The 24,222-nt window shown below is 42.7% G+C and overlaps 2 protein-coding genes and 1 pseudogene across 2 annotated transcripts; 1 reads left to right on the forward strand and 2 right to left on the reverse strand.

Moving 5' to 3' along the window:
* Window positions 1–442: 442 nt before the first annotated feature.
* LOC116373913 (protein ANKUB1-like) lies at window positions 443–14,893 on the forward strand (annotated as a pseudogene).
* Window positions 14,894–15,423: 530 nt separating this feature from the next.
* Window positions 15,424–18,866, reverse strand: LOC116373929 (uncharacterized). The gene is made up of 2 exons (XM_031822357.1): window positions 16,009–18,866; window positions 15,424–15,668 (listed from the first exon to the last, which is right to left on the reverse strand). The coding sequence occupies exon 1, from the start codon at window positions 18,703–18,705 to the stop codon at window positions 16,258–16,260; it is 2,448 nt and encodes an 815-aa protein (XP_031678217.1). The 5' UTR covers window positions 18,706–18,866; the 3' UTR covers window positions 15,424–15,668; window positions 16,009–16,257.
* A 949-nt stretch (window positions 18,867–19,815) lies between these two features.
* Window positions 19,816–21,217, reverse strand: LOC116373931 (uncharacterized). Its single transcript, XM_031822359.1, has 3 exons — window positions 21,110–21,217; window positions 20,845–20,881; window positions 19,816–20,713 (listed from the first exon to the last, which is right to left on the reverse strand). Exons 1-3 carry the CDS (start codon window positions 21,187–21,189, stop codon window positions 20,222–20,224), a joined length of 609 nt encoding a protein of 202 aa, XP_031678219.1. The 5' UTR covers window positions 21,190–21,217; the 3' UTR covers window positions 19,816–20,221.
* Between the last annotated feature and the right edge of the window lie 3,005 nt (window positions 21,218–24,222).

The raw sequence follows: 24,222 nt of genomic DNA on the forward strand, positions 1-24,222 counted from the left end.
GGCAGAATTGTTTTTATTTAATTATTTGCCTGATCGTGAAGTTATACTTGCTTTGTGTCAGTTGTTTTGGCAAAATTGCAATGTGACAACTTTTCTAGCAATGAAATTTTTTTTCCCGATTGATCAGTTTCTAATTTGATCCTATTTCCTTGAAGGTGTGATAGTACCAAAGAAAACATAACATACTTCTCAGTTATGTTTTGAAGGAAGTCCATAAGTGTCAGATGTTCCACATTGTTGAGCTTCCCCTCTTCTGTGGTTTCCATCACTGAGGTTGCTCTGCTCCTGGTAGAATTGCTCTGCTCCTGGTAGAAATGTAATTATATTGCAAATAATAAAACATTATATACAACAAATATCATACTGAAATGATTATTAACTGTTAAAGAGTGGAGGAGCATTGGCAACGTTGGGCCAATTAAACAACTGAAACACAACAGAGATGGTTGTGGTACGTCAACATTGCCAATGATAGCATCACTATAACATTTTATTGGATTAATGTTGTAATATGAAATGACAAGGTCAATTTACCAACTCATTGACAGCTTCAGAGGTCAGGTGGTCATCCATCACACAGACAGGCAGGTCTAGAGACTGGGACAAGGCTCTATGGTGATAACCAGGAGAGAATGGAAACATCAGAGCAGTCCCAATGGCAGAATCTAACCACTGTCTTCATGTCAAAGACTCACTCACTCATTTGCTTTGTCAAACCTACCCCTTAGAATGACTTCGATATTAACACTGAATATATTTTGTTATTAAGAGATCTCTCAATAATAATTCTCACAATAGCATATTGGTAGTAGTCAGTGACATATTAAAGCTAAGCAGGGCTGGGTGTAGTTAAAACCCTGGATGGGGTTCGATCCCAGGCTGAGGTGCTGCCTATTGTTTTTTTCTGAAAGTGTATATAATGTTGAAAATCTGACATGGTTTCAAAGGTACAAATTCAACCTATTTTATACAAGGTTTGGCTATGCTGAATTTAGTTCACAATGATGACATCATCCTGTGGTTGAAATTTCACCCTCAAAACAACAGTTAGGCCTATACCCCATTATATCCACTACCGAGGTGTGTCTGCAAAACACATGCACTCCTCCATAAGGTTCATGGCTTGCCTATTGTTTTATCCCAGTACAAGAGGGGCAACTGGATTCAGGATTAAACACAAGCAGTCTTTAAGGTATATCTTATTACAGTTTAGGCCTACCTTATTATTTTCTTCCATCTGGCAATATCATTTTAAGGAATGAAATCTGTTTTGTTGCTAGTATTATTAGTAACTGTAGGAAAATACAGCTGTAGAGTACAAGAATCAGCTACTTTCTGAAGGGCAGCCAAGCTCATAAGCAATTTAGAACCTACAGACAATTATGACAAAATTGGAACGCATGAATGTGTCACAAACGCCTTGTGGTCACATGTTATTTTAGGGCGTGGCTCCGCATTCGTGACCGGTTCTCTTATTTATTCCCCGGTATCCGTTAGTGCTGGAATTTGCGATTAATACTTATTTATTTCCCGGTATCCGTTAGTGCTGGAATTTGCGATTAATACTTTTCTCATGCCGAAACCGGATTAAATACATACCGGTAGTCAAAAATTATGATATTCGCAATGTCATTAAGCAACAACAACAAAAAAAGCATAAATAGCTTCTACAATTTCGAAACATGATTTTGTTATCAGTTCAGTACCATTTGTTTGATTTTGTGGACCCACGACTAGCCTTTATCCATGTTAGCTAGTTGCTAGCGATGCTAGTCAGCATAGGCTGCTACGTGATAAACAGTTCGCGTTAGCGAATTAGCTACCTAGCTAGCCAGCCTAACAAGCTGTCACATCCAGTGGAAACCGATGCAACCCTGCTGCCAAATAAGGGCTAGCTCGATGACCCGTGGTAACAGTGAGGTCCCCATGAGTTTCAAGGCTTTAATAAGTGCTGTCGTGCAGAAAAAGCGAATAAAATACTGGTTGATGAGCTAGCTAAATTAGCTAGCAAGACGGGTATGACCGTTAACAGCGTGCATGCACAAATGCATGACGACACATTGTATCTCAGTGAAGCAGGCATGCAGAACGAGATCGCCCCACCAAGCCAGATAGTAGAGGGGTACAACAACGCCGGGACACAGAGGCATAGCTCATACAATTATATTTTGTTCCAGTCAATGACAATACATGTTGAAAAATAAATACCTGTGTCAAATATATGGCATCGCATGCTAGTGCAAAGATAGCTTGCATGATTTTTTTTTTAATCCGGTGACCACTAGATGGCCTCGTATATCCACATTTAGATCAACTGTACTTGATTTTTCATCAGTACTGTGAATGACAAGCCCACTGAATCTAGTTAAATAATCTTTATACTCAGCAGGTAGAGGCCTAGGTACTACAAATCAGTGCTTAATTTGAGCAGGATCATGCCAGAACAGGATCCGGCACCGTTCTGTTCTGGACTGTTTTGTTCCGGAACCTATTTGGCCGAATCCGGTACCTCTCGTGCCATGAAAAATCATTTTCACTTTTTGCTATGTAACAATTATAATAAAAGCGATCAAAGTTCATTCGAGTTGCCTCTTCGTCAATTATCCTGCCCCCTCATCGCTCCAGAGTTGCACTTCATCATTTGTTTCCTTATAGAATCATAGCTGCGTGAAGGGTTCTGGAGGAATTTTCTAAAGTTACGGAATTACTGCTGTCTGTTCGGAAATAAGTTAAATCATTCAGAATAGCCTAATACGTCATGAGAAGCCCTATAATTTAGCTACAGAGGACCAATGGTCCCTTTTTTTAAATAGCCTAGCTGCGGATTGTAGCCCAATAACAAAGAATAGCCTACAGTCGGGAACCCGAGGCAAATCTGTCAGTGAAAAAACAGCACGCAGACAAAACAGGCCTTTTGCAATATTTCAAATACAATCGAGGGAAAACACAGGTTGAAAAGCAATGACTCTTGCTGAAAAGATAAGACTATGCTGTAGACTACCAAAATATTTGATCAACTCCCAAACATTGTTTTACAAAACAGGGAGAGATAGGCTTTTGACACGAGCGCATCGACAATCTCCAGCGAGTGAGCTGCGCATCATTGGGTGAGTCAGTGAAACTGGAAAGCATTTTTAGGACTCATTTCCTCCTCATATTGTAGCCTACTAAAAATGTTCCCCATGTGTGCACCTTCTATAAGTGGCTCTACCCAAATGTGATGATATCAAATCAAATGTATTTATATAGCCCTTCGTACATCAGCTGATATCTCAAAGTGCTGTACAGAAACCCAGCCTAAAACCCCAAACAATGCAGGTGATGATATGCATTCAATGCTCTATTATAATAGGTGATCTTTTTTCTGATGAGTTCTGGTACCACAGAACCCCCCCCTCTAGCACCCACTCTTTATTCTAGCACCTCCCAATTTACAAATTAAGCTCTGCTTCAAATTTTTATTTTACAAGGCAAGTCAGTTAAGAACAAATTCTTATTTTCAATAAAGGCCTAGGAACAGTGGGTTAACTGCCTGTTCAGGGGCAGAACGACAGATTTGTACCTTGTCAGTTCAGGGATTTGAACTTGCAACCTTTCGGTTACTAGTCCAACTCTCTAACCACTAGGCTACTTGTCTTCATGAAGGGTTTCATGTGAGCCTGGTTGCATCCCTCCCAGCTGCCCACTGCACTGAGGCTAGGTAACACAGTCACCACCGATAAATCCATGATAACCAAAAACTTCAACAAGCATTTCTCAATGGCTGGCCATGCCTTCCTCCTGGCTACTCCAACCTCGGCCAACAGCTCCGCCCCCCCCACCCCCCGCAGCTACTCGCCCAAGCCTCCCCAGCTTCTCCTTTACCCAAAACCAGATAGCAGATGTTCTGAAAGAGCTACAAAACCTGGACCCATACAAATCAGCTGGGCTTGACAATCTGGACCCTCTATTTCTGAAAATATCCGCCGCCATTGTCGCAACCCCTATTACCAGCCTGTTCAACCGCTCTTTCATATCGTCTGAGATCCCCAAGGATTGGAAAGCTGCCGCAGTCATCCCCCTCTTCAAAGGGGGTGACACCCTGGGCCCAAACTGTTAGGCAGGGCAGGATGGATATAGATCTATCTAAGGTCTTCGATAGCCAAGTCAACAAACAGATCACTGACCATCTCGAATCCCACCGTACCTTCTCCGCTGTGCAATCTGGTTTCCCGAGCCGGTCAGCTATGGGAAAGGAAGATGATTCTAAGAAGCAATTTGTTCATTTGGCTGGTGTCAAGTAAAGTATGTGACTAGTACTTACAATAGGAGACATGGTTATGTGATGGGGTGATAGTACCTACAGTAGGAGACATGGTTATGTGATGGGGTGATAGTACTTACAGTAGGAGACATGGTTATGTGATGGTGTGATAGTACCTACAGTAGGAGACATGGTTATGTGATGGGGTGATAGTACCTACAGTAGGAGACATGGTTATGTGATGGGGTGATAGTACCTACAGTAGGAGAAATGGTTATGTGATGGGGTGATAGTACCTACAGTAGGAGACATGGTTATGTGATGGGGTGATAGTACCTACAGTAGGAGACATGGTTATGTGATGGGGTGATAGTACCTACAGTAGGAGACATGGTTATGTGATGGTGTGATAGTACCTACAGTAGGAGACATGGTTATGTGATGGGGTGATAGTACCTACAGTAGGAGACATGGTTATGTGATGGGGTGATAGTACCTACAGTAGGAGACATGGTTATTTGATGGGGTGATAGTACCTACAATAGGAGACATGGTTATGTGATGGGGTGATAGTACCTACAGTAGGAGACATGGTTATTTGATGGGGTGATAGTACCTACAGTAGGAGACATGGTTATGTGATGGGGTGATAGTACCTACAGTAGGAGACATGGTTATTTGATGGGGTGATAGTACCTACAATAGGAGACATGGTTATGTGATGGGGTGATAGTACCTACAGTAGGAGACATGGTTATTTGATGGGGTGATAGTACCTACAATAGGAGACATGGTTATGTGATGGGGTGATAGTACCTACAGTAGGAGACATGGTTATGTGATGGGGTGATAGTACCTACAGTAGGAGACATGGTTATGTGATGGGGTGATAGTACCTACAGTAGGAGACATGGTTATGTGATGGGGTGATAGTACCTACAATAGGAGACATGGTTATGTGATGGGGTGATAGTACTTACAGTATTTATTTATTTTATTTTATTTAACCTTTATTTAACCAGGTAGGCAAGTTGAGAACAAGTTCTCATTTACAATTGCGACCTGGCCAAGATAAAGCAAAGTAGTTCGACAGATACAACGACACAGAGTTACACATGGAGTAAAACAAACATACAGTCAATAATACAGTATAAACAAGTCTATATACAATGTGAGCAAATGAGGTGAGAAGGGAGGTAACGGCAAAAAAGGCCATGGTGGCAAAGTAAATACAATATAGCAAGTAAAACACTGGAATGGTAGTTTTGCAATGGAAGAATGTGCAAAGTAGAAATAAAAATAATGGGGTGCAAAGGAGCAAAATAAATAAATTAATTAAAATTAAATACAGTTGGGAAAGAGGTAGTTGTTTGGGCTAAATTATAGGTGGGCTATGTACAGGTGCAGTAACCTGTGAGCTGCTCTGACAGTTGGTGCTTAAAGCTAGTGAGGGAGATAAGTGTTTCCAGTTTCAGAGATTTTTGTAGTTCGTTCCAGTCATTGGCAGCAGAGAACTGGAAGGAGAGGCGGCCAAAGAAATAATTGGTTTTGGGGGTGACTAGAGAGATATACCTGCTGGAGCGTGTGCTACAGGTGGGAGATGCTATGGTGACCAGCAAGCTGAGAAGGGGGGACTTTACCTAGCAGGGTCTTGTAGATGACATGGAGCCAGTGGGTTTGGCGACGAGTATGAAGCGAGGGCCAGCCAACGAGAGCGTAGAGGTCGCAATGGTGGGTAGCATATGGGGCTTTGGTGATAAAACGGATTGCACTGTGATAGACTGCATCCAATTTGTTGAGTAGGGTATTGGAGGCTATTTTGTAAATGACATCGCCAAAGTCGAGGATTGGTAGTATGGTCAGTTTTACAAGGGTATGTTTGGCAGCATGAGTGAGGGATGCTTTGTTGCGAAATAGGAAGCCAATTCTAGATTTAACTTTGGATTGGAGATGTTTGATATGGGTCTGGAAGGAGAGTTTACAGTCTAACCAGACACCTAAGTATTTGTAGTTGTCCACGTATTCTAAGTCAGAGCCGTCCAGAGTAGTGATGTTGGACAGGCGGGTAGGTGCAGGTAGCGATCGGTTGAAGAGCATGCATTTAGTTTTAGTTGTATTTAAGAGCAATTGGAGGCCACGGAAGGAGAGTTGTATGGCATTGAAGCTTGCCTGGAGGGTTGTTAACACAGTGTCCAAAGAAGGGCCGGAAGTATACAGAATGGTGTCGTCTGCGTAGAGGTGGATCAGGGACTCACCAGCAGCAAGAGCGACCTCATTGATGTATACAGAGAAGAGAGTCGGTCCAAGAATTGAACCCTGTGGCACCCCCATAGAGACTGCCAAATTTCTGCTTGAAAAAGCTAGCCTTGGCTTTTCTAACTGCCTGTGTATAATGGTTTCTAGCTTCCCTGAACAGCTGCATATCACGGGGGCTGTTCGATGCTAATGCAGAACGCCATAGGATGTTTTTGTGTTGGTTAAGGGCAGTCAGGTCTGGGGAGAACCAAGGGCTATATCTGTTCCTGGTTCTAAATTTCTTGAATGGGGCATGTTTATTTAAGATGGTTAGGAAGGCATTTAAAAAAAATATCCAGGCATCCTCTACTGACGGGATGAGATCGATATCCTTTCAGGATACCCCGGCCAGGTCGATTAGAAAGGCCTGCTCGCAGAAGTGTTTCAGGGAGCGTTTTACAGTGATGAGTGGAGGTCGTTTGACCGCTGACCCATTACGGATGCAGGCAATGAGGCAGTGATCGCTGAGATCTTGGTTGAAGACAGCAGAGGTGTATTTAGAGGGGAAGTTGGTTAGGATGATATCTATGAGGGTGCCCGTGTTTAAGGCTTTGGGGAGGTACCTGGTAGGTTCATTGATAATTTGTGTGAGATTGAGGGCATCAAGTTTAGATTGTAGGATGGCTGGGGTGTTAAGCATGTTCCAGTTTAGGTCGCCTAGCAGCACGAACTCTGAAGATAGATGGGGGGCAATCAGTTCACATATGGTGTCCAGAGCACAGCTGGGGGCAGAGGGTGGTCTATAGCAGGCGGCAACGGTGAGAGACTTCTTTTTAGAGAGGTGGATTTTTAAAAGTAGAAGTTCAAATTCTTTGGGTACAGACCTGGATAGTAGGACAGAACTCTGCAGGCTATCTTTGCAGTAGATTGCAACACCGCCCCCTTTGGCAGTTCTATCTTGTCTGAAAATGTTGTAGTTTGGAATTAAAATTTCTGAATTTTTGGTGGTCTTCCTAAGCCAGGATTCAGACACAGCTAGAACATCCGGGTTGGCAGAGTGTGCTAAAGCAGTGAATAGAACAAACTTAGGGAGGAGGCTTCTAATGTTAACATGCATGAAACCAAGGCTATTACGGTTACAGAAGTCGTCAAAAGAGAGCGCCTGGGGAATAGGAGTGGAGCTAGGCACTGCAGGGCCTGGATTCACCTCTACATCGCCAGAGGAACATAGGAGGAGTAGAATAAGGGTACGGCTAAAAGCTATGAGAACTGGATGTCTAGAACGTCTGGAACATAGAGTAAAAGGAGGTTTCTGGGGGCGATAAAATAGCATCAAGGTATAATGTACAGACAAATGTATGGTAGGATGTGAATACAGTGGAGGTAAACCTATGTATTGAGTGATGAAGAGAGAGATATTGTCTCTAGAAACATCATTGAAACCAGGAGATGTCATTGCATGTGTGGGTGGTGGAACTAATAGGTTGGATAAGGTATAGTGAGCAGGACTAGAGGCTCTACAGTGAAATAAGCCAATAAACACTAACCAGAACAGCAATGGACAATACATATTGACATTAAGGAGAGGCATGCTTAGTCGAGTGATCAAAAGGGTCCAGTGAGTGGAGAGGTTGGTTGGTGATTTAGACAGCTAGCCAGGCCATCGGTAGCAAGCTAGCATAGGATGGAGGTCTGTTATTAGCCACCTCTTGCGTTCCGTCAGTAGATTAGTGGGGTTCCGTGTGGTAGAGGGGATTAATCCAAATCACACAACAACAACAAAAATAAAAACAATAGATATAGTTATAGAGGCCCAAGAAGAAAACATAATAATAATAAAAATAAATAAATTGTCCGATTGTCTATTCAGATAGCAGCCGGTAAGACAGCTAACGGTTAGCAGGCCGCAGATGGGCGTTCAGGTAACGTCGCGACGGAGGAGCCAGCCGGATCTCCTTCGGGTAGATAACGTCAGCAGTCCAGTTGTGAAGGCCCGGTGGGGCTCCGCGTAGGCAGTAAAACGGGTCCGGATAGGTGACTGCAGCCCAGGAGTGATTGATGGAACTCGGGAGTGATTGACGGCGCTGGCTAGCTCCGGAATAATTGATGTTTGCTCCGGAATCGACGAAGGCCGATAGTCACACGGATAGCAGCTAGCTAGCTGTGAGATCCGGGTATGAATGTCCAGAGAGCAGTCGAAATCCAGGGACATGGAGAGAAAAATTGGTCCGGTATGTTCCGTTCCGAGCCGCGCTGTACAGAACTGGCGATAGATTTTCGAGCTAAAGGATAGCTGATGACCACAAACCGTGGTTAGCTGAATACTAACGATTTGCCAGTAAAGGAGCTAACTAGCTTCTGAACTAGCTTCTGATTAGCTTCTGGATTAGCTTCTGGGCTAGCTTCTGGCTAGTTTCAGGCTAGCTTCTTGGAGTTTCTGGCTAGCTTCTTGGAGGATTACAGATTTGAGGTAAATAATACTTTTTTATAAATATAAATTGGTGAGGCGGGTTGCAGGAGAGTGTTTTGAAGATGAGTTGATGGAAAATAAAAATAAAATGTATGTGAAAAAAGTTGTAAATATATATATATACAGGACACGACAAGACGAGGACAAAAGACGTCTGAACTGCTATGCCACCTTGGAGTATACCAAGTATACCAGTAGGAGACATGGTTATGTGATGGGATTGAAATTATGATAATCAACAATGTTTATGTAGATTTTGTTGTCTATTTTACTATTATAAACTGCGTGGTTCGAGCCCCGAATGCTGATTGGCTGACAGCCGTGGTATTTCACTGGTATGACAAAACATACATTTTTACTGCTCTAATTACATTGGTAACCAGTTTATAATAGCAATAAGGCACCTGGGGCTTCCCGAGTGGCGCAGTAGTCTAAGGCACTGCGTAGTACTAGCTGTGCCACTAGAGACCCTGGTTCAAGTCCAGGCTCTGTCGCAGCCGGCCGTGACTGGGAGACCCATGGGGCGCACAATTGGCCCAGCGTCATCCGGGTTAGTGGAGGGTTTGGTCGCCAGGGGTATTCTTGTCCCATCACGCACTAGTGACTCCTGTGGCGGGCCAGGCGCAGTGCACGCTGACACGGTCGACACGGCTGGCTTCCAGGTTAAGCGGGCATGGTGTCATGAAGCAGTGTGGCTTGGCTTGGCTGGGTTGTGTTTTGGAGGACGCACGGCTCTTGGCTCTCTCCTCTCCCAAGTCCATATGGGAGTTGTAGCAATGGGACAAGACTGTAACTACCAATTGGATACCACTACATTGAAAAAAAAAAAAAGAAGTCACCTTGGGGGTTTGTGGTATATGGCCAATATACCTCCGCTTGCGTTGTACCTAAGAACAGCCCTTGGCTGTGGTATATTGGCCATATTGGCTGTATATACAACACCTCCTTGGGCCTTATTTCTTAATTGGACACTTTTACAATTATTGTATGGTAAACATTGACATCTGTCTGGGTGGAACACCCTCCATAATGGGTGTCTGTGTGGGACACCCTCCATTACGGCTCCATCAGTGTTGAGCCCTCTCACTCTGATTGTATGGGACACTCAATTACGGCTCCTTGTGTTTCCAATCTTCTTCCTCTGGCAGGATTACTTCCACGTGCAACTGTCAGATGACAAGTAGGTGAGGCACTTCCTGGAGCTGAGCTATGCTGGTGCCATCCTTCGGGACAGCTGGGTCCTGACAGACGTTGGCATCACCCCTAGCAGTGCCATCTGCTGCCTGCTGAAGGTACCAGCCGAACACCTAGCTGTTTCTACCCGTGCTTGAAAATGCATATCAAAGTGAGCTGGCTATTGCTTGAAACAGCTTCATACTATCATTAACATAAAGTGTTTCAGATATAGTGTGATGATATATAGTATGGTGATATATATAGCATGGTGATATATAGTGTGGTGATATATTGTATGGTTAAATAGTATAGTTATATAGTATGATTATATATATATTATGGTGATATAGAGTGTGGTAATATATAGTATGGTGATATAGTATGATTATATAGTATGGTTATATAGTATGATTAGGTGATTTAGTTAATTCAAACAGGTGCCATTAATACAGGTAACGAGTGGAGGACAGAGGAGCCTCTTAAAGAAGAAGTTACAGGTCTGTGAGAGCCAGAAATCTTGCTTGTTTGTAGGTGACCAAATACTTATTTTCCACCATAATTTGCAAATAAATTCATTAAAAATCCTACAATGTGATTTTTCTGGATTTTGTTTCTCATTTTGTCTGTCATAGTTGAAGTGTACCTATGATGAAAATTACAGGCCTCTCTCATCTTTTTAAGTGGGAGAACTTGCACAATTGGGGGCTGACTAAATACTTTTTTGCCCCACTATATAGTGTGGTGGTATATAGTATGGTGATATATAGTATGTTGAGGTCACCCTGCTTGAGACTTAAAGTAATATTGACCTTGCTCAACCAAGACCATGGTTATGGTAGAGTGATTGGTTAGTAAGGACACTGCTTTATACCGAGACCATGGTTATGGTAGAGTGATTGGTTAGTAAGAACACTGCTTCGTGAGTGTGAAGTGTTGTTGTACAGAGGTCCCTGGGTACATGTCCAGAGCCAGACAGGGACAGAACTCACTCTGTTCCACAACAATGTGTATCTAAGTACACATTTAACCATCAGAATAATGTTTATTTGTGTTCCTTACTCCTTACTTACACATCCCATCATTGACATCGTCAAAGCCAGACCTTCTGTCTGTCTCTCCTTCTCGCTGGTTGACTAGAGTGGAAATCTATAGTATTGTATGGTTGACCTGGGATAGAGCTGAAATGTGGCCCGATGTAGTGTTGCCTTTGTACCAAACACCCTTACAGTCATAAACCTTTTCCCCATGTAATCGCCTCGACCTCAGTCTGGTGTTCGCTAACAGTATCTGAAGAGTCTGTATACCCAGTGGTGTATAGTACAGTAGTGCACAGCAGACTACAGCAGAGTACAGCAGACTACAGTAGAGCACAGCAGAGTACAGCAGACAGAGTACAGTAGAGCACAGCAGGCTGTATAGTAGGAGAAGAAGAGGCCCTTTGGGTTCATTGAAATACATATTCATAATATTTCAGATAACAATTTAATCTGCACCCAGATTAGTCTTCAATTTAATTTTCACCCAGATTAGTGTTCAATTTAATCTGCACCCAGATTAGTGTTCAATGTGATAGAACAAAACTCAGTACAGCACATGAATTAGAAAATGTTGTTACAAGTTTGAGCCACGAGATGGTGGTAGATTATAAGTGTAAATAGCATGGACCTTTGATTTGTCTCTGGATAGAAATTGCCCTTGGGCACAGATCTAGGATCAGTTTACTCTCACCAAATCCTAACATTTACCATTAGCAGTAAAAACACAAACCAGACCTAAGATCAGTGCAAAGGAGTCACTTCATCTTACCCCTGTAATTATATGACTCCTAACTTATATATACTGAGTGTACCAAACATTAGAAACACCTTCCTAATATTGAGTTGCACCCCGCCTTCTGCCATCAGAACAGCCTCAATTCGTTGGGGCATGGACTCTACAAGGTGTTTGAAAGCGTTCCCCAGGGATGCTGGCCCATGTTGACTCCAATGCTTCCAACAGTTGTGCAAAGTTGGCTGGATGTTCTTTGGGTGGTGGAACATTCATGATACACACAGGAAACTGTTGAGTGTGAAAAACCCCAGCAGCATTGCAGTTCTTGACACAAACCGGTGCACCTGGCACCTACTACCCCGTTCAAAAGCACTTAAATATTTTGTCTTGCCCATTCACCCTCTGAATGGCACACATACACAATTTATGCCTCAATTGTCTCAAGGCTTAAAAATCCTTCTTTAACCTGTCCGCTCCCCTTCATCTACACTGAAGTGGATTTAACAAGTGACATCATTAAGGGATCATAGCTTTCACCTGGATTCACCTGGTCAGTCTTTGTCATGGAAAGAACCGGTGTTCATAATGTTTTGTTTACTCGGTGTATAAACACAACATAGGTATTTATGTAAAACGGTTGGACACCTGGGATGGGTGGGCGGAGTTCCTCAGAGGCTGCTTCCTGGGACACAGACTGACCGTCCAACGACACCTGTCTAGGGAGAGACCTGTGATGAGGTCAGAATACACATCTACACACTGAACTGTATGATAGACTTACTATCAACAGTGATGGTACTGACCCTGTATATAGCTTACAATGATAGTACTGACCCTGTATATAGCTTACAATGATAGTACTGACCCTGTATATAGCTTACAATGATAGTACTGACCCTGTATATAGCTTACAATAATAGTACTGACCCTGTATGTAGCTTATATTCTCGTGTTTTTTCCTTCATATGTTTTTTCTCTTACCCTGATATTTAATACTGCATTGTGGGAAAGAGTTTGCAAGTAAGCATTTTACTGTACTGTTTTATAACCCACTGTATCTTGTGAACTTGCCAAAAAAAACTTGAAACGTGTTATAAATACATTGATTCTGTATTATTCCAGGTTCCAGCTCCGGGTGGCACTCTACATCGCTGCTTCTCTGGGCCACCTGGACCTGGCCGGCTGGCTGCTGGAGAGGGGGGTGCGTGTCATTGAGCCGGTGGGGGTTCACCCTTACCGTGAGTGGTGCCACCAGACGGCCCACCCCGACGTCGCCAAGTGTCCCGCTGTCGCCTCCATCGAGCGCGGCCAGCTCACCATCCTCAAACTCTTTATCGCCAGCAGCGTTCTGACCCTTGCCTGTCGGGATCCCCAGGGTCGTGACCCAATGAGGATCGCCCTTCAGTACGGCCACAGGGAGTGTGTGAGTCACCTGGCCACCAAGCTGTGCTCTGTGGTGGTCCTCCCAGGTATGGCCCTGCCCATGCGGACATACCTCCAGATAAAGGGCTGGGTGAGGCTGGGGCAGAGGAGGGCATCATCCAGGCACTGCATCAGCCCCAACAGGGCTCCGTTCAGGACCAGGGTGGGCGACACGGTCCTGGTGGACGGCTTCACCCTCCCCAAGATGTCCTCCAAGCCCAGGAGGAGTGAGGCCAAGGCCGGTATCAGGGTGATGTCCACAGCCTCTCGACGTTTTACCCCCATCAACTGCCCATCTCATGTATCCTGCCCACTCCGCTCCCTGGCATCCCAGGATAAACCTCTTCAACTACCGAAGCTACACCCTGTGGCCACGAGGGATGAAAGAGAGAAGAAGAGGGGATGTGGAGGGAAGGGATGTGAGGAGGATGAGAGTGGGGATCAGAACAGCAACCAATGGAGGAGCAGAGTCCCGCTCCCGCCCATTTCCAGAGACACCAATCTCAGACCTGTGTTTGCCTCGCCAAACACCGCCCAGATACTCACCACCTCACTAGAGGCCTTTTCTCTCTCCACTGCGACCGCACACCCAGAGAAAACGCCATATACTGTTTGGTCTTGGCCAGGTTAGTCCAAGTTTAAATGACAGCTACGGTGAATATGAATATTTCTCTGGAGGTTTCTTATGAAAGGTGTGAATACTGTCAGAAGAAGCCTCCTATAATCAGTGGTGGTGGGGACACATGTAAAAGCTGTTTACACACTTTTATTTTATTTGGTTCAAGCATTTACCCACCTTTTGTGGAAGATGCATTGAAAGTAGAGGGAGCGTTACTTCTTTAATCCTGAACGGCAATCAGCATTTACCAGTCAATGGTTTTACCACTTCATCACTGCCTATGATATACCCTTATCCTCCCTGAATAGATTTCAGTACAAACAAATCATGAGCCAACCATCATGCTTAGAAGGTACATAGTCAAATCAAATCAACTCAAACTTGATTTGTCACATGCGCTGAATACAACAAGTGTAGATCTTTCCGTGAAATGTTTACTTTACAAGCCCTTAACAAACAGTGCAGTTCAAGAAGAGTTAAGAGAATATTTACCCAATAAACTAAAGTAACAAATAATAAAACAGTTGAACTTGTCCGGTGGACATTTGATTAATTGTTCAGCAGTCTTATGACTTGGGGTTAGAAGCTGTTATTGGTTTACCCTAACAAGTCCTGAAACAAATCATCAGCCAACTTAGAAGGTATATAGTGTCTTATTGGTTCACCCTAACAAGTTGTTTCCGTATGGGGAGAGGATAGGATGTAAGGGCGCTTCATTAATGTATTGAGGCCATTACATATACAGTATTTCACAATGCTAGGACACAGATTTGGTCTCCTAACCTTGTTCTGGTTGATTGACTCTCTAACAGTGCCTTCACGCAGAGACCATGGTTGCAGCAGCTGAATGTAGCGCGGACTCTGGCCAGGAGGAGTGCTCAGCACATTGGGTAGACACCAGGATCCTGGTCATTAGACTGCTGAACAGCTTCTACCCCCAAGCTATTAGACTGCTGAACAGCTTCTACCCCCAAGTCATAAGACTGCTGAACAGCTTCTACCCCCAAGTCATTAGACTGCTGAACAGCTTCTACCCACAAGTCATTAGACTGCTGAACAGCTTCTACCCCCAAGTCATTAGACTGCTGAAAGTTAATTAAATGGCCACCTGCACTATTTGCATTGACCCCCTTTGTTATTGATGTATTTTTCTAATTGTTTTCCACTGACTCTCTTGAATTGGCTCGATGCACACTCACTACACTCTACCCACACATTCACTGTGACACTGACCGACTTTCACACTAGCTGCTGCTACTGTGTTTATTATCTATCCTGATTGCCTAGTCACTTTTACCCTTACCTACATGGACATACTGTATTACCTCAACTACCTCGCACCCATGCACATTGACTCGGTACTGGTACTCCTTGTATATAGCCTTGTTATTGTTATTGTGTTACTATTTAGAAAATATTTTTACTTTTTTAACTCTGCATTGTTGGGAATGTGCTCGTAATAAAGCCTCTCACAGTTGTTTTCTGCGTATGTGACCAATACGATTAGATTCTCATCTGAACAAATGAATGCTCTCGTTGTTTATAATGAGGAATTTAATTAAATAATTTGGTTTTCCTTGAAGATTTGAATGGGCTGAGAAAGCCTTTCGTGATGGATCTAGACAATCTGGTGAAAAGGGAGGGTCTGCGACTCTTCTCTTCAAGTGGGAAGGACGATGCGATATCATACATTCCCTCTGGAGAAAAGGAGCCATGAGATGTTGTCATCGTCTCTGCAACGAAAGACCATCCAGCATGCCATCAATTTACATTTTAACTCATTTATCAGACACTGTTATCCAGAGAGACTTACAGGAGCAATTAGGATGAAGTACCTTGCTCAAGAGCACATTGACAGATTTTGCCTCGTGAACTCAGGGATTCTGAACCAGCAACCTATCGGTTACTGGCCCAACCTCTTAACCCACTAGGCTACCACACAGCCCACAGTACAGTATGTCATATGTAACAACTCAGAGGAGTACAATGTCTTTCCAAATGAATTAATGGAATGGTAAAGGGATAATGTCTCAGTCTTGACTGAGCAGCAGCCTAAACAGCAGCAGGGCTTACCTGTAAAGTACACAGTAGGGGAAATGTTCTGAGGCTGGTACTCCAGAGACTCTTGAGGACAGAGGTTCTTACTAACTTTCTTGGAACCCTGGTTTGTGGGAAAAGGCACATTAAAACAAACTGAAATTTTTTCGATATCTTAAACTACAGCATATCAATTGCAAAGAAGCAGTGCAATGCCATGACACAAATAATCATATATCTCACAAAAGGTCAACAGCAGTGTTATTCATGAAAGATGTATGTGTACTATACCGTTGTGTTAAAGGTGAGGACCTGCTCTCCAGTACTGCTGATGGTATCCCTTTCCAAATCAAACACGCCTTCTACAATGTCACTGGTGGCCACGCTGGTAGTGGACTCAAAATAACATTTAGCAGTGGCTTTGGTGATCATTTGAAGAATGACCATGCAAGTAGAAGTCTTTGGATCGTTCTGGACTGAAACATCAAAGTTTATGTTTTCATACTCATCTGACCACTGTCTCAGGAAGCCCTTCACTGTCTCTTCAGCAAATATCTGGAGAAGCTGAGAGGAGAGCTCCTTGGATATGGCACATTGTTCCTTTCCCCATTTCAGCCTTGAAAGAATGGAGTCTGAAGCACTTTTGGCTGCTTCCAATGTTAAGACCTGTGGAGTGCTGTGGCTGTCCTGAAGGGCTATCACTTTATCCACCAATTCATGACTGAAAATGTGGATGGTCCAAGTGGAAATTATTTTTCTCAATTTCCTAACAGCAGATCGGAGGTCGTCAAGATGAGAAGCACCCTGTCCATCTTCCTGTGTGTTCTCAACACTTTCCACCATAATGTCCACTACCACCCCAGCAGCTTGCCTGACTTTGTCCACAAAGGTTACAGGAAGTAAGTCCTCTGTGTGAAAGAAGTCCTCAATGATTGTGTTTCTAACAATGGGAAAGTCAATCTGAGCAGGAAACTCAGTGGGGATGGGAGTCCCGGGTAAGGCAAAGTGCCATTTCGACTGCCTTAATTTTGAAGTAGGTGTTAGAGAGATGGAGGAGCGTGAAGAAGAGGTATTTCTTGTATTTTGGCTGTCAGCACTCCTACAACGGATCGTGCCAATATCCTCCAGCATGGATCCTGAGAGCTCAGTGGTTTTAGGTAGTAATTTGTGCGGAATGTCCACACAGGCATCGTTTCCTCCAGGTGTAACACTGCTCTGGTTGACCTCAAGATGGCCGAGACTTGCTCTTTGTGATGCAGGACTGCTTTGATATGTAAATATTTGGATTGAACCAAGTGTTGTGTCTGATCTTTGAAGATCTTTTCTGAGAAACTCCGTAATCTTACTTTCCAGACTGTAGTAGATGTTACGAGCAACAGACCAGATTCTTTTCTCAGAAACCTGTCCAGTGGTGAGCAGGGAGGTTCCAGATACCATGTCAGATGATTGGGTGGTCTGGGTGAGCTCCTGCTGGTCTTTCACCATGGTTTGTATAATATCAGTAGATGTGGTGGATGTAGATACAGACTGGAGGTACTTATCTGTTGTGCCTTCCTCCACAATGTTAAATGATCTAGAGAGGACCTCACTCACTCCTTTCTCAGCTTTGGTTTGGAACTCATGACTAGAGAGTTTTTGGAGGCTCTTTGTTGAAAGACTGTGGGAAGATGCAATGCCTTTGGAGGCAGCCGTGCAGCAATCTAGACTTACTGGAGAGGTTCGCTCAGTAGAACCTTGGAGACGTTCAAACATGTCTTCACATGGTGTTGGGGACCTTGACAAGGAGATGTCCTTCAGCTGAGACAGAACACCACCTACCAACATGGTGACCTCAAGGGACATATCAGATATTTTCTTTCCTACTGTGGAGAAGCAAGGTGCATTTATTGTCTGATCCTCGCATGAGGTCAAGATTGTTGAAATGACCTGTTTGGTACTATTGTTCATTAGACCCTCGTCTGTTTCAGTCCAGAGAAGTTTTGAACTCTCGCTGACACCCATGTGTAGAGTCACTTCCTGGTTCAAACTGGGCAAGTGAGGCACACTCTTACTAGCTTGCGTCAAGTTCTGGCTTGCCAAACCAAGGTACTCCTCAGTCACAAGATGTCCAGAGTCCTCTGTGGGTGTATGGCTAGACATTCTTCTCTGCACGTCTGACCTCCGCCGGTGAATGGTGAAGCCCTTTAATGTCTTCTTAATATTTTTATATAAACTAGTGGTAGCAGACCAGATCCTGCTCTTTCGCTTTTGTGCATTTTCCTGGAGGTCAGGTTCTCTCTCCTCTACTTCTGCAGGTTGCGCCAAGCTCTGCAGGTCTTCCACAAATGTGTCAATGATGCCAAAGGCAGCAGAATCCGCACAAATATCCTTTGACAAGGTTCTCTGGTTTTGAACGGAACAAGACCTAGATGCTACAGAATAAGCAGGCTGTGCACTAGTTAAGCTACTGGTGGACTTTTTAACTAGGAACTCACTCACTGCTTGAGTGGTGTCACTCTTGAATTCCTCACTTGAGAGTTTTTTCATGCAATCTAACAGACTGGTCAAAGAAGCCGTGGCCTTACTTCTGCTGTCCTCAATTTGACAGGGGAACTCATATACTATTGGTGATGAGGCCCTGGAATGGGAGATATCCCCAAGCTGAGCCAGAACGCCCTCTACAAATTGTTGTCTCTCAATAGAGAAGTCTGATCCTTTTTCTCCAACAGTGTACAGGGGGTCCTCCTTTGACATCTCAGTCTTGTACAAGACCAGAAGCTCTGAGATTCTGAAACTTGCAGGCTGTCCTGCACACAGGTGACGAGGGTGTCCTCTGAGACACCTAAGAGGACTTGTAGCGTCTCAGAGTTGGTTGTTTTTTTCTGCACATCAGACAGAGAGGTTAGAGTCCTTGGGAAAAAAACAACAGAAATCATCCAAGTCAAACAAATAATATGTAAGGCTGTGATGCACATTCAGTGTGTCAAATACATCTGCACCATTGAAAACAATGAGGAAAACACTGCTGTTTCTCTGAGAAAAAACCTTAGTGTGATGTCAGCCTAACTGCTTAATTTCTAAAGCCCAATAAAATGTATTTTGTATAAGTCATTTGTATTGAAACTGGCCTGTAGACATCTATCTATCCTGGCAATATCTATCCTCTACAAAAATCCAAATTGCTATAAACTTCAAATACTGTAACTTCTAATAACTTCAAGGACAATCATAAATACAAGGCAGTTTGAAGAAATGTTAAAGGGAAATTTATAAATGTTTCAACTTCATATTCATCATCTCCAGCACCACCCCAACATCAGCATATGTGAAAAACGGGCATTTCTATGTTTTGTAGTAAAAAAGAAAGAGGAAGATAAGTGTTTTCTATGACATCAACCAATTAGTAGGCAATGCCTACTCATAATTGGTTAAAATCACACGATGCACACTGATGATGTCATTAGAATCTAGAGCTGAGCATTTAACCAACATTTTTGTTATTTTTCGGTTTTTAAACAACTAATTGACCGACGTCGGCTCAATTATTTGAATTCCAGATAGTTAATTTTTTTCTTCTTCTGTGAGCTCGATGCTCAGTTTCTGTAGAGATAAATCAGATCAAGCACGAACTATGCAATGTAGTAGGGAGTTGTAGTTTCCAACAGGCCAATATTCTACATAGTTTAGCACAGAAAATATGGCAATTAAAGCCCATTATCCATTGCACGCCCACTTACTTGTCCACTCTGTGTGGAGCAGATACGGAAACCTCATTGACTGAGACGGAGAGACGAGAGAATGCATGAGAGAGATAAAAAGCAGTTGCCTTGCAAGGATTCTCTACCTGGAAATACATGATCTAAGTGATTGACAGTCGGTGTTCAGCGGTCATAAAAGTAGGTCTTATTTAATTTGAAGAACTACTAAAATAGTGATTTTGTCAGACAGGATAAGCAGCAGCTCTATAGAGATGAGTTGATGACTTGGAATGAAATAATAAAGTCATCAAATAAATATTTTATATGAGAAAGTAAATGATGGTTGATAAGTCATAAACAGTAATGGACAGTCACTACCATCATGGGACTTTTATTCATTGTTTTATTATGTGTTGTTACAGCATTCAACACACATAATCCATAGTGCATTCAATGTCTAAAAAAAGTATTGAAATCCAAAACCGTGATTCTTTTTTAAATATTTGAATCGAAACCAAACCAACCTCAAAAAGCACTAATTTCTCAGCACTATTGGAAACAGTTACGTCCCTCTATATTTTTTTTACTACAAAGCATAGAAATGTGTAATTTTCACATATGGTGATGCTGGAGATGAATATGAAGTTGTTAAATTTCCCTTTAAGAACATACCTCATGGCCCCCTTGGGCAGGTAGCTTCCACTGCCCTTAGTCAGGTAAATCTCCTTGAACTTAAGTTGTGATTCCTGCTCTTCTTCCTCTTCCTGCTCCATACAGTTGGAGGAAGGGTAGGGAGTCGGGATGCGAAAGCTATTGTAAGACTTTCGACTGCATGGCCTCTTAGGTACACCAGCCTCAGTAAATCTCACGCGGGACTTGGTGTTAGTCTTATCGTCTAACAGACTGGTGAGTGACGCTGTGAGAGATCTCTGTGACAATGGAGAGGAGGCAGCATCTTGGATGCCCAGTAGTTCGTAAAGACCTGGGATGATGATCTGCATCAGCTTGTCAGATAAAAACTGGACAATCCTCAGACACAAGCCGGCAAGCTGTTGTTTTGTCAGCTGTATTCCAGAAACAGAAGAAGTGTTTTAAAATGTTGCATAGTGCGTCTTTCAAAAGCTTATGAACAAGGTTAAAGATTAGGCAGAGTTTTCATGGTAATCTAATTAAATTTTCAGTAACATGATCTTACCGGGTCAAACATGCCCTCACGAATCCCCCTCCATTGCCTGAAAACAATATTGTTATAAATGTTGTCATATCAGGATGCGTGGCAGAATTGTTTTTAATTAATTATTTGCCGGATCGTGAAGTTATACTTGCTTTGTGTCAGTTGTTTTGGCAAAATTGCAATGTGACAACTTTTCTAGCACTGAACATTTTTTTCCGATTGATCAGTTTCTAATTTGATCCTATTTCCTTGAAGGTGTGATAGTACCAAAGAAAACAGAACATACTTCTCAGTTAGGTTTTGAAGGAAGTCCATAAGTGTCAGATGTTCCACATTGTTGAGCTTCCCCTCTTCTGTGGTTTCCATCACTGAGGTTGCTCTACTCCTGGTAGAATTGCTCTGCTCCTGGTAGAAATGTAATTATATTGCAAATAATACAACTTAATATACAACAAATATCATACTGAAATTATTATTAACTGTTAAAGAGTGGAGGAGCATTGGCAACGTTGGGCCAATTAAACAACTGCAACACAACATTCTGCCACTGGGACAAGGCTCTATGGTCATAGGATCTATGGTCATAACCAGGAGAGAATGGAAACAACATCAGAGCAGTCCCAATGGCAGAATCTAACCACTGTCTTCATGTCAAAGACTCACTCACTCATTTGCTTTGTCAAACCTACCCCTTAGAATGACTTCGATATTAACACTGAATATATTTTGTTATTAAGAGATCTCTCAATAATCATTCTCACAATAGCATATTGGTAGTAGTCAGTGACATATTAAAGCTAAGCAGGGCTGGGTGTAGTTAAAACCCTGGATGGGGTTCGATCCCGGGCTGAGGTGCTGCCTATTGTTTTTTTCTGAAAGTGTATATAATGTTGAAAATCTGACATGGTTTCAAAGGTACAAATTCAACCTATTTTATACAAGGTTTGGCTATGCTGAATTTAGTTTACAATGATGACATCATCCTGTGATTTAAGTTTCACCCTCAAAACAACAGTTAGGCCTATACCCCATTATATCCACTACGCCCCCCCCCCCCACACACACTTTATATTTTACCAATATATATGCAGCCCACCAGCCCTAAAGCATGAACATGTTTTTTTGCTAGAAAATGTGGATTAAGAGAAGCAAAATGATCCTTTTCGCTAGTTTCATCTAAATGGAAGGGCAACATGACATTGACAAACTTTGACATATCTGCTTTCACCGGGATTAAAAAACCCAGGCTTTCCTAAAATGTTTACCTCAGCCAGTCTAGAACCCAGGTGTGTCTGCAAAACACATGCACTCCTCCATAAGGTTCATGGCTTGCCTATTGTTTTATCCCAGTACAAGAGGGGCAACTGGATTCAGGATTAAACACAAGCAGTCTTTAAGATATATCTTATTACAGTTTAGGCCTACCTTATTATTTTCTTCCATCTGGCAATATCATTTTAAGGAATGAAATCTGTTTTGTTGCTAGTATTATTATTAACTGTAGGAAAATACAGCTGTAGAGTACAAGAATCAGCTACTTTCTGAAGGGCAGCCAAGCTCATTAGCAATTTAGAACCTACAGACAATTATGACAATATTGGAATGCATGAATGTGTCACAAACGCCTTGTGGTCACATGATATTTTAGGGCGTGGCTCCGCATTCGTGACCGGTTCTCTTATTTCTATTTCCCGGTATCCGTTAGTGCTGGAATTTGCGATTAATACTTTTCTCATGCCGAAACCGGATTAAATACATACCGGTAGTTAAATGACAAAAATTATGATATTCGCAATGTCATTAAGCAACAACAACAACAACAAAAAAAAAAGCATAAATAGCTTCTACAATTTCGAAACATGATTTTGTTATCAGTTCAGTACCATTTGTTTGATTTTGTGGACCCACGACTAGCCTTTATCCATGTTAGCTAGTTGCTAGCGATGCTAGTCAGCATAGGCTGCTACGTGATAAACAGTTCGCGTTAGCGAATTAGCTACCTAGCTAGCCAGCCTAACAAGCTGTCACATCCAGTGGAAACCGATGCAACCCTGCTGCCAAATAAGGGCTAGCTCGATGACCCGTGGTAACAGTGAGGTCCCCATGAGTTTCAAGGCTTTAATAAGTGCTGTCGTGCAGAAAAAGCGAATAAAATACTGGTTGATGAGCTAGCTAAATTAGCTAGCAAGTCGGGTATGACCGTTAACAGCGTGCATGCACAAATGCATGACGACACATTGTATCTCAGTGAAGCAGGCATGCAGAACGAGATCGCCCCACCAAGCCAGATAGTAGAGGGGTAGCTCATACAATTATATTTTGTTCCAGACAATACATGTTGAAAAATAAATACCTGCGTCAAATACATGGAATCGCATGCTAGTGCAAAGATAGCTTGCATGAATAAAAAATTTAAAAAATCCGGTGACCACTAGATGGCCTCCCACATTTAGATCAACTATACTTGATTTTTCATCAGTACTGTGAATGACAAGCCCACTGAATCTAGTTTAATAATCTTTATACTCAGCAGGTAGAGGCATGGGTACTTCAAATCAGTGCTTAATTTGAGCAGTATCATGCCAGAACAGGATCCGGCACCGTTCCGTTCTGGACTGTTTTGTTCCGGAACCTATTTGGCCGAATCCCGTACCTCCCGTGCCATGAAAAATAATTTTCACTTTTTTCTATGTAACAATTATAATAAAAGCGATCAAAGTTCATTCGAGTTGCCTCTTCGTCAATTATCCTACCCACTCATCGCTCCAGAGTTGCACTTCATCATTTGTTTCCTTATAGAATCATAGCTGCATGAAGGGTTCTGGAGGAATTTTCTAAAGTTACGGAATTACTGCTGTTCAGAAATAAATTAAATCATTCAGAATAGCCTAATATACGTCATGAGAAACCCTCTAATTTAGATACAGAGGACCAATGGTCCCTTTTTTAAAAATAGCCTAGCTGCGGATTGTAGCCCAATAACAAAGAATAGCCTACAGTCGGGAACGCGAGGCAAATCTGTCAGTGAAAAAACAGCACGCAGACAAAACAGGCCTTTTGCAATATTTCAAATACAATCGAGGGAAAACACAGATTGAAAAGCAATGACTCTTGCTGAAAAGATAAGACTATGCTGTAGACTACCAAAATATTTGATCAACTCCCAAACATTGTTTTTACAAAACAGAGAGAGGGAGAGATAGGCTTTTGACACGAGCGCATCGACAATCTCCAGCGAGTGAGCTGCGCATCATTGGGTGAGTCAGTGAAACTGGAAAGCATTTTTAGGACTAATTTCCTCCTCATATTGTAGCCTACTATATGTTTCTCCACAGACCTAGGGCTATAGGCTATTGATGGATTCAAGACAATGTCGTTTTTATTGATCTCAGATACTAA

The sequence above is a fragment of the Oncorhynchus kisutch genome, linkage group LG4 (genome assembly GCF_002021735.2).
Source record: "Oncorhynchus kisutch isolate 150728-3 linkage group LG4, Okis_V2, whole genome shotgun sequence".
Lineage (NCBI taxonomy): Eukaryota > Metazoa > Chordata > Actinopteri > Salmoniformes > Salmonidae > Oncorhynchus > Oncorhynchus kisutch.

Coding starts and splice junctions, on each gene's coding strand:
- LOC116373929 (XM_031822357.1), bottom strand. CDS start 18,705: ATGTCAAAGGAGGACCCCCTGTACACTGTTGGAGAAAAAGGATCAGAC.
- LOC116373931 (XM_031822359.1), bottom strand. CDS start 21,189: ATGGAAACCACAGAAGAGGGGAAGCTCAACAATGTGGAACATCTGACA. Junction 20,882..21,109: donor CTTCAAAACCTAACTGAGAA/GTATGTTCTGTT, acceptor TATTGTTTTCAG/GCAATGGAGGGGGATTCGTG. Junction 20,714..20,844: donor GTGAGGGCATGTTTGACCCG/GTAAGATCATGT, acceptor TCTGGAATACAG/CTGACAAAACAACAGCTTGC.